The sequence below is a fragment of the Elephantulus edwardii genome, unplaced genomic scaffold (genome assembly GCF_000299155.1).
Source record: "Elephantulus edwardii isolate Elephantulus edwardi_28Jun2011 unplaced genomic scaffold, EleEdw1.0 scaffold00092, whole genome shotgun sequence".
NCBI classification, from domain to species: domain Eukaryota; kingdom Metazoa; phylum Chordata; class Mammalia; order Macroscelidea; family Macroscelididae; genus Elephantulus; species Elephantulus edwardii.
The window spans coordinates 1,008,495-1,026,436 of NW_006399842.1; the positions used below are offsets into that span (position 1 = coordinate 1,008,495).

At 40.8% G+C, this 17,942-nt stretch overlaps 2 protein-coding genes across 2 annotated transcripts in view; both read left to right on the top strand.

Annotated features, from left to right (window-relative positions):
- The window catches only part of TTLL11 (tubulin tyrosine ligase-like family, member 11), a 395,726-nt gene that overhangs the window by 73,104 nt on the left and 304,680 nt on the right, over positions 1-17,942 (top strand). Inside the window, exon 2 of the mRNA XM_006890745.1 lies at positions 6,398-6,494. Within this exon, the coding sequence (XP_006890807.1) occupies positions 6,398-6,494 (97 nt within the window). The remainder of the gene's footprint in view (positions 1-6,397; positions 6,495-17,942) is intronic.
- LOC102844098 (ubiquitin-conjugating enzyme E2 K-like) lies at positions 14,387-16,357 on the top strand. Its single transcript, XM_006890732.1, has 2 exons — positions 14,387-14,397; positions 15,760-16,357. Exons 1-2 carry the CDS (start codon positions 14,387-14,389, stop codon positions 16,355-16,357), a joined length of 609 nt encoding a protein of 202 aa, XP_006890794.1.

Here is a 17,942-nt window from a genome sequence, read left to right on the forward strand (position 1 = left end):
GGAATCCCAGAACATTTGATTGTGCTAATGTGAAACCTATACTTGGACCAAGAGGCATTCATCAGAACAGAGCAGGGAAACACCGGATGGTTCAAAATCAAGAAGGGTGTCCGTCAGGGATGTATCCTGTCTTTATACCTTTTCAGTCTATATGCAGAACAGATCATCCGAGACGCTGGGCTGTATGAGGAGAAATGTGGCATCAGGATTGGTGGAAGAATCATCAACAATCTGCACTATGCAGATGACACAACCCTGCTTGCTGAAACTGAAGAGGACCTGAAGCGCTTACTGCAGAAGGTTAAGGACTGCAGTCTTCAATATGGATTGAAGCTCAACATCAAGAAAACAAAAATTCTTACCACTAGGCCAATTGGCAGCATCAGTATGGATGGTGAAGAGATTGAGATAGTTTTCATTTGCTTGGTTCCACAGTCAAACCTCTTGGTAACAGCAGCCAGGAAATCAAGAGATGAATTGCTTTGGGAAAGTCAGCTGTGAGGGACCTCTCAAGAATACTGAAGAGCAACGACATCAGGCTGGAGACTAAGGTGCACCTGATCCAGGCTATAGTTTTCACAATTACGTGCTATGCATCGGAGAGTTGGACAGTGACTAGGGATGATAGAAAGAGAATTGATGCCTTTGAGCTGTGGTGCTGGAGAAGTGTTGAATATACTATGGACTGCTAGGAGAACAAACAGGTTTGCCCTGGAGAGGGTGAAGCCAGGCTGCTCCTTGGAGTCAAGGATTCTGAAGCTTATACTTTGGGCATGTTGCAAGGAGGGACTGATCCTTGGAGAGGGACATCATGTTTGGGAGAGTGGAGGGATGGCACAGGAGAGGAAGACCCGCGATGAGATGGATCGATTCTGTGATTGGGGTGGTGGGAGTGAGTGTGTTGGAGGTGGCGAGATTGGCACAGGATAGAGCAGCGTTTAGGGCTCTTGTACATAGGGTCGCTATGAGTTGCAAGCGACTTGATGGCACATAACAATAACAACAGCAAATCAACTTGACAGCACCTAACAACAACAGTGATTAGCATATGGACTTTGGATTCAGGTTGTTGTTGTTGATTGCCTTCAAGTCGAGCACGAGTCTTAGTGACCCCATGAACAAAAGGATTGAAGCCCATCTACAACTATTGAAATTTATCAAAGTTCATAGGGTTTCTGGAGGCATGTTATTTAGGAAGTGGATGCCACTCCTGCTTCCAAACCTGTCATAGTATGTTACTGTTGTTATATGCTATTGAGTTGCCTGCGATGTACAGCAACCCTGTGTACAGCAGCTCTGGACCCTTCCCTGTCCTGAGCCAGTCGCACTAATTCCAACACACCAACCCCCATTGCCCCAAGTACTGTATCAATCCATCAGGTAGACTTGGATTTAACCTGGGCTCTGCCCTCACTATCTTTGTGACTTTGGAAAAGTTATTGAATCTTTCAAAGTTTTGACTTCCTTATTTGTAAAGATAGTTAATAGTAACTCCTTTTTCATAGGTTGCTGTGAAGATTAAATGTTAAATGTTTAACACATAGTAAGCATTGCATAAACACTGGCTTTGATGATGTTGATGACAATAAGAATGTATTTGAGTCGTTGCTTTTCAAAAAGTCATTTATTAATTCATAAAGCATGACTGCAGATGTTGATAACAGTGGTGTCTGTGAACAACTGGGTGTTTCAGTGAGTCTAAATTTCCTAAAGTCAGGCACAAAATATGTGAATAATGTATTTTTTTTTGTTTGGGAAGAATATAAGAGAATACATTATTTCTTAAAAAATTTACAGTATTGAAGATTTTATATTAGGAATACATAGGTAACTATGAGACTGTCCTCATTCTCAGTTTACAACATGGTGAAATTAAAGACTTCCAAATAAGATGTTGCAGAAAGAACTGGCAGGGGTATAATCAGCAGAGGCCACATTGCAGGATAATTGGTAAAACAGCTTCCTGGAAGAGCAAGTGGATGGTAAAGTTGAATCTGAAAATTCTAGGCAAAGGGAATAACATGTAGAAATCTAGGCATAGTCAAGCATGATATCTTTAAAGTATGGAATCTGAGGTGATAGTGCACAGTGGCAGAGGGTGTAAATTGCCCAACTTGAGACCAGCTTGAATTTGTGAAGGGTTTCTCAGGTCACACCTAGCGTTCAGACTTGGTCTTGTGGTTCATGGGAAGACATTGAAAAGTTATAAACACATGGTCAGAGCTGTGAGTTTGTGTTTCTCTCTCTCTCTGCTTGTTTGTTAAATTTCTCTGGCTTCTGGAGGAAAGGGAGACCCTGGAAGTAGGAGATAAAGGAAAAACCGAGATAGTTCTCATCCCAGTGAGAGATAGACACCTGAAATAAAGAAGTGACAGTGGAGATTAAGGAATGAGAGGACATTAAAAGTTAGAAGCTAAACCAGAGAAACTTGATGACCCATTAGAAGGTGTGGTCATGGGTTATTTACAGCAATATGGCTAATTTTCTTATGGGCCTAGGACCTGGTTAGACACCATTGGAGAGCTTGAGAGACAAGAAAGTCAAATTGTTCCTGGCCCTAGAAATTGATAATGTTTTAAGGGAGATCAGAGTTCATATGAAAGAGTGGAATAAAAACCACACAAATTATAAGCATGGGAAGTAAGTGCTGGAAAGATCTAGGGAGGTGATCCTTGTAGGCTGATGTGGGTATGTAGCTCTCCATGACATTAGTGGACAGTTCTCATTCTTCTAGACCTCTTATTCACAATTTACATTGTTCAACACTCCCTTTGTCTTTAGACACTTTTCTTACCTTTTATGGCTCTCATGTTCCTGGGCTTCTGTCTCTCTGTTTTTCTTTCTCAGTAAGCTCAACAAATTCCTCTCCTCTCCCATTGAGTTCCATACAGTCATTGTGCTAGGTTTCCATGGTCTATACCATCTCTGGCTTTTTGCATTTCTGATCCTTTTGCCTGGAATGCTTTTTTTCTTATATCCTGGTCTAGTCTTGCTCTTCTTTCAGGTCTTAGCTTAATAGACCTTCCTAAAGAACAGAGTGACCATATAATTTTTTGTCTCAACTGAGTACATTTAAGAGAACATGCATAAATTGAAACTGACTTCTATTTCAGAATAGCCTTCTCTGATTCCCCAAACATGACTGTATTCCCCTATGCTTTTATTATTTTCTGTGATTCCTTTCATAGCCCTGACTGTGATTTCCAGCAAACATTTAAGTGACTATTTGATTTAACTCTCTCTCCCCAAAGGACTATATGCTCAATGAAGGCAAACATGTCCCCATTGTGTCGTCAGTACCTGAGACACCTTGTGCCACAAAATAGTTTCTTAACACTTTGAAAATAATAGTAAGGAGTTGTGCTCTCAACCCAAAGGCATCTTGTTCAAATCCACCAGCTGCCCTGCAGGAGATGGACAGTCTCTTCCTATGTGATTAACTGACGTAACAATGCTTCGACTCAGATTTGTATTGTGCTGTGGGAGGTGTAGTGCATTTTAATGTCTATAATAATATTTCGTTTCTATTACCACTTGGCCAGAAGTTCTCATCTCAGCCCAACTGAAGTTTCAGTTACTTACCTAAGATCTCATAATTAGTTACAGACAGGTCTAGAACTCTCAGGTCTTCTGACCCCAGATCCAATGCTTATTGTTAACTAGTTTGAAGGAGAGCAAAGGGAAAATGGCTCCCAGAGTTAGAATGCAAGGAATTTGGAGGATGGTGCTGACTTTGAGAAGAAATGGGAAATGAAGTATCTGAGAACCATTTGTCAAATTTCACTTGTGCTGTGAAAATCAGAAAAGCCTTCCTTCCAGGCTGCTGAGAGCTCAGAGTTGAGCAACAGATGGGCCCCTGGCCTCAAGGGGTTTAAGCATATGGTTTTTACAAAGAGGTAGAGTTATGAAGTCCTGGGACCAATTTAAAAATGTGTTTAATTTTAATTGGATGGATAAGTGGAAAAAAATTGGTGGTTCTTGAAACTAGGCTAAAGAAACTTCTGAATGGAGCATTGAACTGGCGGCATTCAGGAGGGTGACAAGATCATAGGGTTGTTTGAGAGAAACACTGACGTTGAGCATGCTTTGTTCCTACACAGTGGCAGCGAAGTTGTCTGGATCTTACTATACTTTTCTTGGATATCTTGCTTTTTACGGAACCCACTTCTGCTTATTCCTCCTCCTTTACATTATTAGCATGAAGGGAGTCCCCGTGGTTCGGTGGATTGAGCATTGGGCAGCTAACTCAAAGGTCAACAGTTCAATCAAAAGACTAATTGAAAGGCCAGCTTCTGTGTGGGAGAAAGCATGCTTCTGTAAAGATTTACAGCCGTGGAGACCCTATGGGGCTGCTCTGGTCTATCCTAGAGGGTTGCTATGAGTAGAATCAATGCCATGGATGTGAGTTTATATTAACATTTAACAGCTGGAAGAAAATAACATATGTTGCAGCTCTTTGTATTTATGACTACAGAATTAATAACTTAGAGCCTATTGGCTGCAAAGAAAATGAGTGAAGTGCTATAAATTATAAATAGAAGTTGTTAATGTTAATAGAGTGTGTAACATATGCCTCATTTTGGCATAGCTTTGAAATAATGTAAATGATTTAAAGGGCTTGCGTCTGTGTGCCTTCATTTTAATTTGGAATACTTGGAATGCATTGATTCACTATGATTTCATCAATAATTCTATGTTCTCCCATTGGAAGCCAGCACCCTCCACACAGAGTAGATAAAAATTCTGGTTACCTGACTTCCCGTCTCAGAACAGGCAAATAGAATTCATTTTATTTAATGTGTTGGGATTTTTCCTTATTTGGACTTTTAACAAGCAGATTCTAAATATGAGTTAGTCTGTGTTCTTCTCCCATCTCTTTACCAATGTCATCTGATTTATAGATTTTTTAAAAAATGAGTGCTATAAATACAGAACTTTTAGATCGCTTTGAAAGGCAGCAAGATAATAGTGGGAAGAGCTCAAACCTCAAACCCACTGCTGTCAAGCTGATCCTGACACATCGTGACCCTGTAGAACAGAGTACGGCTGTCCCACGGGGCTTCCAAACTGTAAATCTTTACGGGAGCAGACTGCCACAGCCTTCTCTCATGAACTGCTGGTGGTTTTGAATTTCCAACCTTTTGATTAGCAGCCTGGTTGGCTCTTTTGTCTCAGTGAGGGATTTTTCTGGTTAGAGTTCATTTAGTTTGTGCAAAAGAGGCGATGTAGTCTCAGGATTAGGATCCCGGTGGTACAACAGTTAAGCACTAGACTGTTAGCAGAAAGATGAGTGCTTGAAACCCACCAGATTCTCTGCTTGAGAGAATACTTGGCTATCTTCTCCTATAAGGGTTCTTTCATTGCCATCCAGTTGGAACCACCTCATAGCTAACCCTCCGTTGAATTTCCAAGGCTGTAAATTGCAAGTAAGTAGATGAGAAGCTGCTGATGGATTTGAACCTCCAGAGAGGGACAGCCTCTGGGTCAGCAGTGCAGCTCCCTGTGGAGGATCTCCCAGGGTTCCCTCCTATAACATTTATGACCCAGGAAACGCTGTGAGGCAGCTCTACAAACACCACCATGACCAATATTCGAAAGATACTCGGCTGCCTTGCTAAATCCAAGGACAGGAGAGCACCCTTGCTCAGGAAGATGTGGGAGTAGGGCCTAGAAGCCTTCAGAAACCAAGGAGACTCAGTCCACGGTTTCAGGGCTAGATGATCTCTTAGCTTGGCTTTTCTCTCTGCATCTGCTCCTTTCCTCTCTCTCAGCAGACTGCCTGCTTTTGCTTCTCTGTTCACACAGCCAAGTTCTGCTCCCAGCTTTGACTGTGCATCGTTTCCAGTTCTAGGACCACGAAGGCCCCCTGACATCTCCGAGTTCCGAATTCCTGAGAGAGAGCCTGATTATATCATTCTGAGATAGACACCACTCTTGGTTTCATCCAGCCTTCATTTTGTGCCACAGGCTGGGTTGATGCTTGCTATTTTCAGAGAAGAGGAAGTTTGGGTTTGGAAAACAGACTCAGAGTTAAATCTTGATCCTTTTCCTTTCTTGGGCAAGTTAACTCTCTCAGACTGAATTTTCTGATCTGCAAAATGGGAATAATGTTTTATGAGCATGAAAGTGAAATGACATGTGTAAAAACAAGGGCCACCTGCAGTCAGAACTGCCACTCAGAGTGATTGTGACTCCGAACAGTTGACTTGGCTTCTCTGGGTCTGGATCTTTATCTACAACATGGGGTAAACATTACCTACCTGAGGTGCCCAATCTGGGGATTACATCATGTGATGTGTGTTACTGCACAGTGCCAGGACTTTTTACATAATAGATACTCAGTGTGGTAATTGCTCTTCTTCCTATTGTTAATCACATTTTTTCCTCTTTCTTCTAGTTTCCATTTGGCCGACGTTTGCCTTGTGATATCTATTGGCATGGAGTTTCATTTCATGACAGTGACATATTATCTGGTCAAGTGAACAAGTTTCCAGGTATCTGCTGTTCTTGTTGGCGTTTAAAAACATTCATATTCCTCTAGCTCAGTCTCAGGGCGCACTCTCGTGCAGAAACATGATAGTGTTTTGAGATCAGACTTGAAGGCTCTTAATTGGGAATTGCTGCTTGTGATCTGTTGTTGGCCTGCTACCTTGGGAGGGGTGTTAACTCCGAGATAATCAGGATGTAAACCACTAGGGTTTAATGATAGGAGGCTCAAAACCAAAAAGACAGGCTTTCCTGATCTAATCTTATTGGCATAAGAACGTATTTTTTACTTTATAGGTTATAAGCATAACCTGGCTATAATCTTAAAATGAAAAAGTTACAATATTATACTTAAATAATTTGCAGAAAACAGAAATACTGAAATTCTAGCAATATATTAAGAAATGAGAGATGAACTTTTTAAGTGGACTAGTATTTGAGGATACTAGTCTCTATACTAAGTACAAGAAGCTGCAGGCAGCCTGTGTTTGTTTTTTTTTTTAATTATTTTACTTTTTTGTGTGTACCATCAAATCAAATCTGACTGGTACAGGAGGAGATTGCCCCTCCTTCTTCAGCAGAGCATCTAGTGGATTCAAACCACGTACCTCTGAGATTGTGGTGCAGCTTCTTGCCACTAGGCCACCAGAGCTCCCTTTAGCCTGTGGTTTTTACCTGAGTTTTACCCTATATGGAGGACTCTTTGTGCCAGGAAAGTATCAAACTCAACACTTTAAGGTCTCCCCTTACTCCACTCCCATGATCCACAAGTACCTTTTTATTTATTTATTTTTTTATTGGGAAAAACACATTGGGGGTACAAGGAAGTGAAGGTTGGGGGCAGAAGGGCAGATGGGCAGGGATGCAGTTGCAGAGCTGCACAGTTTGGTTGGCGGGGGGAGCAGGTTAAGGAAATTATGAGGATCCAGTGGGGACCAGATGCTATAGGGGAATGGCAAGCATTTTCCAATGGTAATTAAACCAACTGTCTTATTGATTTGGGAATTGGATGCCGACTCTCTGGCTTCTTCATGCTGAACAGGGGCGTAGATGTAAAGGGGGGAAGGGAGGACACTTTATCACCTTACTGGTGATCTTGGGTTAAAGCTGCTTGCCTTCTTGCTCTGTTAGAAGATATTTTCCTGTCATTTGCTCCCCTCTGGGCTGCAAAGTGTTTTCCCAGGTGGGTCCAGTGGGGATGGCTGGTTGAACCCAGAGGCTCCATCCTCCTTTGCTTCCTTAGCTGTCAGTTGTATTTCCTTTTTGTCACTGGCACTGGGTTCAGAGTCAATTCTGGAGTAAAACTCAGAGTTAAGGTTACCTATAGGAAAGGGAGCAAACCTAGAGAGAACAAACTTGTGAGTTACAAATAGAAGGGTTTTGAGGGTGTTGCTTTCAGGTTTACTGGGGGAGAAGGTGGCAGAAGGTGGCCTAGGTAACATTCTCTGGATACCCTAGACATTCTTTTTTTTTCCCCTTCCCCACCCAGGGGTCAGATGGCACAATCTGAGGGCTGAGGAGCTCACCCTGAGGGCCGCGAACACCTTATTATTTTTAAAATCTCTGCCATCTTCTGCTGTGATTACTGTTCTCTTGATTTTGGTGGCTAAGTGGATAAGGATAGTGGGAGTGCCAAGGCAGAAGAGAACATTAGTCTGAGCTGAGTATGATCACACTCAAAGGATCTCCCACTTAGGCTTTAAGTTTTAATGAATTGTACAAAGCATATAATAATCATGATCTATTCTTCATTTGACAAAGTGAGTATTTTACATTTCCTCCCAAATGTTAACCATATTTACTCATCATTTTTACATGGTTTCAATTTTGCAATCAGGGTGTAGCCACCTGAACATTGGTTGATTTCTTTTATCATTTATGTTTATTTTAAAGGAAGAATCACCTTACCTTTTCCCTTCACCATTCTCTTAAGTCTTTCATAAAAGACACATCAGAAAACATACTGTCTATATTTTATATATATTGACAGGTGATGCCATAGGAGCCCTGGTGGTATAATGTTTAAACACTTGGCTGCTGACCAAAAGGCAGATAGAGGTTTAGTGAGAGAAAAGATTTAGTGATCAACTCCTGCAGAAATTACAGTTTAGGAATCCCTATAGGACAGCTCTAATCTGTCACTTAGAGTTGCTATAAGTTAAAGTTGACTCCAAGGAACACAACAGCAACAGGGATGAGCATTCAGAGTCAACCACCTTAGCCAGACTTGGCTCAGATTTACTGGAAGGCTACAGGGCAGGAAATAGCTCGCCAGCTGATCAATGTCTGAAATTTCTCTTTAGCGAGAAACTTTGCAGTAGTCCCAGGGTCTGATCTCTAGATCCCTTTGGAAAAACAACAACACAAAACCAATGTTGGTGGTACTGTGGTTTGGGGAAAGGAGTTCAAGTGCAAGAGGACAAGACCTACACTGGTGGATGTCGGTCTGCCTTGCATCTCCACAGAGTCATGTTAAGTTACAGAATCACTGCACTCAGGAGAGCCTAGAGCCATGACTTCCTGCCAGGTATTTATATAATTTACCAATCAGGGATCATTTTAACCACATGCTTAACTAGCGTAGTGTCTAGCAACACAGATGACTTTTAAACTTTATTGATTTCCCAAGGAACAGAGCTAGAAAACTAACCCAAGGTTAGATTTGTCCTTAAAGTTTTGTTGAAGAGCACTAATGATACGAGAAGCCAGAGGTCTTATACCTAATAGGACAGGATACTTACTCTGAGCAGCTCTGTCTTGCTCAGAAAATGGAACTCTTTGATGCTACTAAAAGGACTTACTGGGAAAACACAATTTGAAAGAGAGTAACCCTGTTAATGAATGAGGACAGAGTTCCTTAGGCATGAATCAGCAGACGAGGTTTCATCTACATTTCCCACATTTGCACCTGCCTCATCTAATATCCGAGAACGGGCAGGGGGAGGGGAGGAAGCAGTAGCTATGACTCTCCATTTGGAACACAAATTAGAAATATAGAAAAAATTATCACCAAAGGACAAGTTTCATTAAAGGTGTTACAGGAATATTCATTCCAGAAAAGCAAGTTTGCCCTCCCCACCCCTAGATCTCGTCTTGCTTGTGCCAGTCATCGAAACATATTTTTCCACTTTCCTGGCAGCAATTAATTTGTTCTAATGATAAATCAAGCTTGAGATGGAGGAGCAGTGCTGCGACACCCACTCCTCTGTGAAAGACAGCAGTCTTCAGCGATGATTAATTAAAGACCAGTCTGTCCTTTGGCTCCAGTTTGTGTTGAGGCTTATCTTCTGTCTCGGAGATATTCCAATTTTCTAAAAATGCATTTCATATGCATTGTATATTACTCAGAGTGAGTGCTAGTGCGTGTGCCAGAAAATATAAACACTCCATGCTGCATAAACTGAGAACTCTTGGATGTGCATATGGAAGTAATTTATTTTGTTGTGTCAGCACATTAGATGTTAGTCACTTCTCTATGGGCAATTCTGGAGAAGAGATGGAGGTTGTTAACAATTTCAGCTTGCTGTGGTCCACAGTCAACACTCTTGGCACTGGCTGTCAGGAAATCAAAAGACAAATTTCTTGGGGAATGTCTACTGTCAGCAAACTTTGCAGAGTGCTAAGGAGCATGGATGTTAATCTAGAGACTAAGATGCACCTAATCCAAGCCCTGTTACTGTTTTTAGGTGCTGTTAGTCAAGTATGACCTATAGTGATCCTATGAACAATAAATCTGAACCCTGTTCTATCCTGTGCCATCCTAACACTTCCCGACACATTAGAACCTATTGTGACAGTCACCATGTCAGTCTGCTTCTCCTTTACCTTTCTGAGTATCATGTCCTTTTCCAAGGAATTAGGCCTTCTAGCACCATGTACAGAGTACGTGAGGTGAAGCCTCATCATCTCTGCCTCCAAAGAGCACTCTGGCTGCATCCTCTCTAAGGCATATTTGTTCTTTTTCGCAGTCCATGCGATGTTGGATGGTCTTCTCCCACTCCACAGCTCAAAGGCCTCAATTCTTCTGTCATCCTTATTCATTGTCCAGCTCTCAGATGCATAGCAAGTGTTCAGAAAGACCATGGCTTGAATCACATATACCTTAGTCCTCAAACTGATATAATTACTCCTCAATAATTTGGAGAAGTCCTTAACTGGAGACTTTCCTAGTGCAATACGCCTCCTGATTTCCTGACTGCTGGTACCAATGATGTTGATTATGGATCCAAATAAGATGAAGTTGTAGGCAGTTTTCTTTTCTCCATCTATCATGATGTTGCCTCTTGGTCTGGTGGTAAGAATCTTTGTTTTCTTAACTTTGAGATGAAATCCATGTTGAGGGCTGTATTCTTTGATCTTCTTCAACAAGTGCTTCAACTTGTCCTCACTTTCAGCAAGCACCGTTATATCTATGCATTACACAGGTTATTGATGTATCTCCCTCTGATCCTGATGCCACATTCCTCTTCAAAGAGTCCAGCTCCTCGAATAATTTACTCTGCATACAGATTAAACAGGTTTGGAGAGAGAATACAACTTCCTCATTAATATTAAACTATGTAGCTTTCCCTTGCTCTGTTCACACAACAACTACCTGATCTAAGTATAGGTTTCACATTTAAGTGCTCTGGGATTCCTATTCTTCTCAATGTTAGCCATAACTTGTAATGATCCACATAGTTAAATGCCTTTGCATTGTCAATAAAGCATAGATACACATTCTTCTGTTATTCTTTAGTTTAAACCAGATTCCATCTGGCATCAGCAACGATACTAATTTTGGTTTTTCCTTTCTCCTCTGTCTTTGTAGTGACCTTTTGCTTTCTTTATGGATGATATCATTGATAGCATCCCATAACTTAACTGGTCTTCTATCTTTGGTGTTCTATGTTTCAAACCTATTCTTTTTATTTTTTTAAATAAAATTTTTATTTTACCCTGGTTTACTTACAAAGTTCATATACATTGTTTTTCACACTGGATCTTTCTTATCTTCTTTACCCACCTCTGCTTCTACCCATCAAACTGTCTCACACTGTGATTACCTCCCTGCCCATCCTTACCCCTCTGCTCCTAATCTCCCCCTCTTGAATCCTCACACAGGTTTGACTAGTTATATTTCTATTTCTACAATAATGGTCTTATACAGTATTTGTCATTATGGGACTGAATTAGTTCACTTAGCATAATACTCTCCAGTCCCTCCCAAGCTAGGTAATGATTTTCAAAATCATTGCTCCCGCATGCTGCATAGTATCCCATCATGTTAATGTACCATAATTTCTCAATCCATTCAATTGTGGTTGAACATTTGGGCTGTTTCCATGTTCTTATAATAGCAAATAACACTGCTATGAACATTGGTGAACAAATCTCCATTTGTGCCTAGTTCTAATGTTCTCGGGGTATATTCCAAGCAATGGAATAGTTGGGTCATATGCAATTTCTGTGTTCAGCTTTTTGAGGAAACACCACACTGCCTTCCAGAATGATTGTGCTATTTTACAATCCCATCAACAGTGTATAAGAGTTTCTATCTCTCCACAATGTCTCCAACATTTCTAACTTGCTGTCTTTCCTGTTAAACTTTGCCACTGCTAGTGAGGTGGGAGTGCTGAGAAACCAAAGCAAAGGGAAGAAATCAAGAAGTTCAGGAGTGGAATAGAAGATTTCTAAGGAACAGCTTGGGAGGATAAGACAAAGTATTATGAAATTTGAGCTGGAGAGTTGGAGAATAAAAAGTACCAGACTTGCTTGGAATTTCTTAAGCTAAAGGAACTAAAGAACAAATTAAAGCCATGAGTGGTAATTTAAAAAAAAAAACAAACCCAAAATTAAAAGAATATGGAAGGAGTATACAGAATCACTGTACCAAAAAAAAAAAAACCTGACTGAAGAATTTCAAGAAATAACATATGATCAAGCGACAGTGGTGATGAGGGAGGATGTTCAGGCTGTTCTGAAGGACTTGGCAAAAAAGAAAGCCCCCACCACCAAAAAAAAATCCTAGGAATTGATGGAATACCAACTGACATATTTCAACAAACAGTTGCTGTCCTGGATGTGCTCACCAGGTTGTGTCAAGAAATCTGGAGGAAAAAAAAATAAATTAAAAAAAAAATCTGGAGGACAACTACCTGGCAAACTGACTGGAAGAGATCCATATTTATTTCCATTTCAAAAACAGGTGACCCATGAGAGTGTGGAAATTATTGAACATTATCACATACTAGTAAAATCCTGCTGAAGATTATCCAGAAATGTCTGGAACAGTAAATTGACAGAGAATTACCAGAAAAACAAGCTGGGTTTAGAAGAGGTTATAGCACTAGAGATATTATTTCCAATGTCAGAGTACTAGAGGAATGTCTATCTGTGTTTTGTTTACTATGCAAAGGCATTTAACTGTGTGGATCACAACAGATTGTGGCTAACCTTGAGGAAAATGGGAATCCCAGAACACTTGATTGTGCTTTTGCAAGATCTATACTTGGACCAGGAGATGGTTCTCAGAACAGAGCAAGAAAACACTGCATGGTTCAAAATCAGGAAAGGAGGGCACCAAGAAGACATCCTGTCTCCATACCTTTTCTTTTTTTTTTTGTTTTTTCTTTTTCTTTTTGGTATGGGCACAGATAGGGCCCAGGAAAAACAAAGGCTCATAGAAGAGCTCTCCAAACTATCCTGGTGAAACAGAAAACAGAAACACTGATGCGTATCCAGGCCTAAGAGAGTTGGAGTCTATCCAGCCTGCTGGTGAAAGTCTTTGACAGAAATGTTCTTATTTTCTGCTTCCCTCATTAGCCTTATAGGGTATTGTGTGTGTGTGTGTGTGTGTGTGTGTGTGTGTGTGTGACATTTTATTATTATTATTATTGTTATTAATTTCAATGAACATCTACAGAGATTCTGGAATTCCATTCATTCATTGTTGCACTTTTCTCCCCACCCCCCATTCGCTCCTCTCCTTAGAAAGCAAAAGAAAAACTCCTTCATTGGTACACAATTACCCGCCCCCCTGCACCTCCCCACTCCCACCCCAAGTATACTCCACTCTGCAATCCTCACCTTTTCAATCTATATGAAGAACAAATCATTCGGGAAGCTGGACAGAATGTGGCATCAGGATTAGAGGATGACTCATCAACAATCTGTGTTATTCAGATAACACAACCTTGCTTGCAGAAAGTGAGGAGGACCTGAAGCACTTGCTGCACAAGGTCAAAGACTGTAGTTTTCAATATGGATTGAAGCTCATCATAAAAAAAAGATAAAGATTCTCACCACTGGGGCAATTGGCAGTGCCATGATAGATGGAGAAGAGACTGAGGTTGTTAACAATTACAGCTTGCTTAGCTCCACAATCAACACTCTTGGCACTAGCAGTCAGGAAATCAAAAGACAAATTGCATTGGGCAAAATTTGCTATCAGGGACCTCACCAGAATACTGAAAAGCAACGATGTCAGTATGGAGACTAAGGTGTGCCTAATTCAGACCACTTCTTCACAATCACTTGCTATGCATCAGAGAGCTGGACAATGACTAAGGATCACAGAAGAATTGATGCCTTCAAGTTGTGGTGCTGGAGAAAAGTGTTGAACATACCGTGGACCGCCAAGAAAACAAATAAGTCAGTCTTGGAAAGGGTGAAACCAAGTTTCTCCAGGAGGCTAAGATTTTGAAACTCTATCTCACATACTTTGGGCATGTGGCCAAGAGGGACTGATTTTTGGAGAAGAACACCATGCTTGGAAGGGTGGAGGGACAGCGCAGGTGAGGAATACGTTGGATGAAATGGATTGACAACAGTAACTGAGGCAATGGGGGTTGGTGTATTGAAATCAGTGAGATTGGTTCAGGACAAGGCAGCCTTCAGAGCTTCTATACTTAGGGACGCTATGGGTTGCAGGTGACTCGATGGCACATAACAACAACAACAACAACAACACTGGGGTGGGATGGTATTTAATTTTGGTTTTGTTGTGCATCTCTCTTATTGTGAGTGATTTTTGAGCATTTCTTCATGTGTCTGTTTGCCATCTGAATATCTTCCTCTGTGAAAAGTCTTTTCATGTCTTTTGCCCATATTGTAATTGTGTTGCTAGTCTTTTTCTTGTAGAATCCCTATAGGATTCTGTAAACTTTTCATATCAGACCCTTCTCTGAAATGCATACCTGTCCTTAAGGTGATCTTGAAATTCAGATGAAATAGATTGAAGATCATATCTTGGTTCTTGTGGATTTATTTTAATTTTCTTCAGACTCAATTTGAACTTGTACATGAGTAATTGATGGTCTGACTCACAGTCTGCCTCTGGCCTATTTCAGCTGCCTGTATTGAGCTTCTCCAACGATTCTTTCCACAAATGTAGTCCATCTGATTCCTTTGCAAGGTCTGATTCAGTTGAGGTCCATGTGTAAAATTGCTGTTTGTATCTTTTTAAAAAGGTATTTTCAATGAATAGATAATTGAAAATACAAATTCAGTCATTCTATCTCCAGCTTCATTTCTACCACCAAGCCCATATTTTCCAACTACTATTCCTTTGTCACTGTTTCCAGATTTTGCATCTAGTCAACAATCATAACACATCTTGATTGCATGTTCAGTCAATTTTGGACTGCAAGATTTGGCAGAAATTTTTAATATTCATAGCTCCAAGACATGGTCTTCTCAATTACTTGCTATGCATCTGAAATCTGGACAATGACTAAGGATGATAGAACAAGGATCTTTGATTTGTGGTGCTAGAGAAGAGTATTGAAAAATACCGTGAACTGCCAAGAGGCCACACAGATTTGTCCTGGAGAGGGTGAAACCAGATTGCTCCTTATAGGCAAGGATTGTGAAGCTCCATCTCACATACTTTGGGGATTTTGCCAAGAGGGACCAATACTTGGAGAAAGACATCTTGTTTGGGAGGGTAGAGGGTCAGCATGGCAAAGGAAGACCCTGGATGAGATGGATTAACAAACTGACTGTGACAGTGGAGGAAAGTGTGTCAGAGACAATGAGATTGGCTCAATATAGTATAGAGTTCAGAGCTATTGTTCATAGGGTCACTGTGAGTTGTAGTCAACTTGACAGCACATAACAACATATTTTAACCGAGGGAGTAAGGCTACCTATAAAAGTAATCTGATCTGGATATGTCTTTGCTTTAAGAAAAAGGAGCCTGGGTGATACAGTAGTTCATTGTTCAGCTGTTAACGGAAAGGTCAGTAGTTTGAACCACTAAAAATCTACAGCTTTGGAGATCATATAAATCAGTTGGTTCTTTCCTCTCCCTGCCCGGGGCCCGGGGGCTGGACGGGCTCGCCGGCGGGAGACGAGCAAAAATCAAATTAAAGTAGATCTTGTAGATGAGAATTTTACAGAATTAAGAGGAGAAATAGCAGGACCTCCAGACACACCATATGAAGGAAGAAGACACCAACTAGAGATAAAAATACCAGAAACATATCCATTTAATTCCCCTAAGGTCCGGTTTATCACTAAAATATGGCATCCTGATATTAGTTCCGCCACAGGGGTTATTTGTTTGGATATTCTGAAAGATCAATGGGCAGCAGCAATGACTCTTCGTACGGTATTACTGTCATTGCAAGCACTATTGGCAGCTGCAGAACCAGATGATCCACAAGATGCAGTAGCAGCAAATCAGTACAAACAGAATCCTGAGATGTTCAAACAGACGGCTCGACTTTGGGCACATGTGTCTGCTGGAGCACCAGTTTCTAGTCCAGAATACACCAAAAAAATAGAAAATCGATATGCTATGGGCGTTGATAGGAATGCAGTAATAGTGGCCTTGTCTTCAAAATCATGGGATGTAGAGACTGCAACAGAATTGCTTCTGAGTAACTGAGGCGTAGAATGAGAGCTGCTGAAATAGTCAAGCTTGCCCCTTCTTGAGGAGCATCAACATCTGTTATTTTTAGAATTCTGCATAGATTTCTTTTAAACTGGCATTCTTGCCTAATGATGTTATCTAGGCACCATTGGAGACTGAAAAAAAAAAAAAAACCACAACAAAAACCAACAGAACAAGCCTGCTCTGTAAATAAAGCTAATTAAACGTCTGTGTAAATTAAAAAAATAAAATCAGTTGGTTCTGTTCTATAAGCTGGCTAGGGATTGAAATCTATACCACAACAATGAGTTGCTTTAAAAAGTTCAGTTCAAGCAATCCCTGACTTAGGCTTTGTTTGAGTTGAGATGAATACTTGGGACTATTTGTATCATTAGTAATGCCCACTACATTTAGTGCTGTAGCTTGTAATTGCTGATGTTATTCTCAGATGTCCCTTGCAGATATTAAATTTTCTGATTTACTGTAGAAACCACTGATTAATTATAAAGATACAGATAATCAAAGGCAATAATAATGAAAACAAAACAAAAAAACACACACCAGAAAACCAAACCCAAAACAAAACACAAAAAGCAATCAACAAACCCAAACCAGTATTTGACATACATCAGAACAAATTTATGATGGAGTCATCAGAATGGAACTCTGTTACCATAAACTGTAGTCCACATATATTGTCCATTTTCAGTTTATGAACTATAGTTTTTACTGAGCTTCAGGTGCTGAGAGATACAGCAGCATAGGACCGGTGTTGCCTGAGAGTTCACCATGAAGAGAAGGCTTTCTGTGTGAGAGATAAGGGTTCCAGGGAGAAATGTATTGGAAGAAACCATCTGTCAGGCCTTGGCCTGGCCTCTGAGGATACAAAGATAGTGAGGCAGACATGAAGCGAGAAAGACAGATGATACAAAATAAGTCATGTGCTACAGGGAAGCTTAGGATGATGCTGTGAGAGGAGATTTAGGAGCAAGAGCACAAAACCTTGCTTGAGGAGAAGGCAGGGTAAGATACCCTAGAATATGATTCTCATATGAATTGAAATTATAAAAGTGGACAGGTTCTATGCTGGTAATAAACAAGGGGGCAGAGTTGGTGCAGAGGTGAAGAATGCTGAGATCATTCAGGGAAGCTAAACGGCTCACTATAGCTAGAGGGGATTACGCATTTTAGGGCAGTGCTGAGAGAACCAAAGTACAATACTGTTAAAGTCCGAAGGTCATGGAGAGCTTTGGAAACTTTTAAAGAGGAGAATGGCATGGGCCAACTTATGTTTTAGAAAGCACAACCAGAGGAGTGCATTGGGTATAAATGCTAGAGAGGGAGAAAACAGTACAGCTAAGAGACTGCTGAAGATTCGAAGCAAAAGATGAATTAAGCAATGACAATAGGGCAGAAGAAGGTGGGTGTTAACTATCCGTTTGGTGGTGCAGTGCATAGTGCATGACCTATTATTCTGCTAACCGAAAGGTCTGCAAGTCAAAACCACCAATTCAAACCACCTCTGTGGGAGAGAGATGAACAGTCTTCCTCTGTAAATGATTTACCGCCTTGGAAACCTGACGGAGGTTTGCTGTGAGTC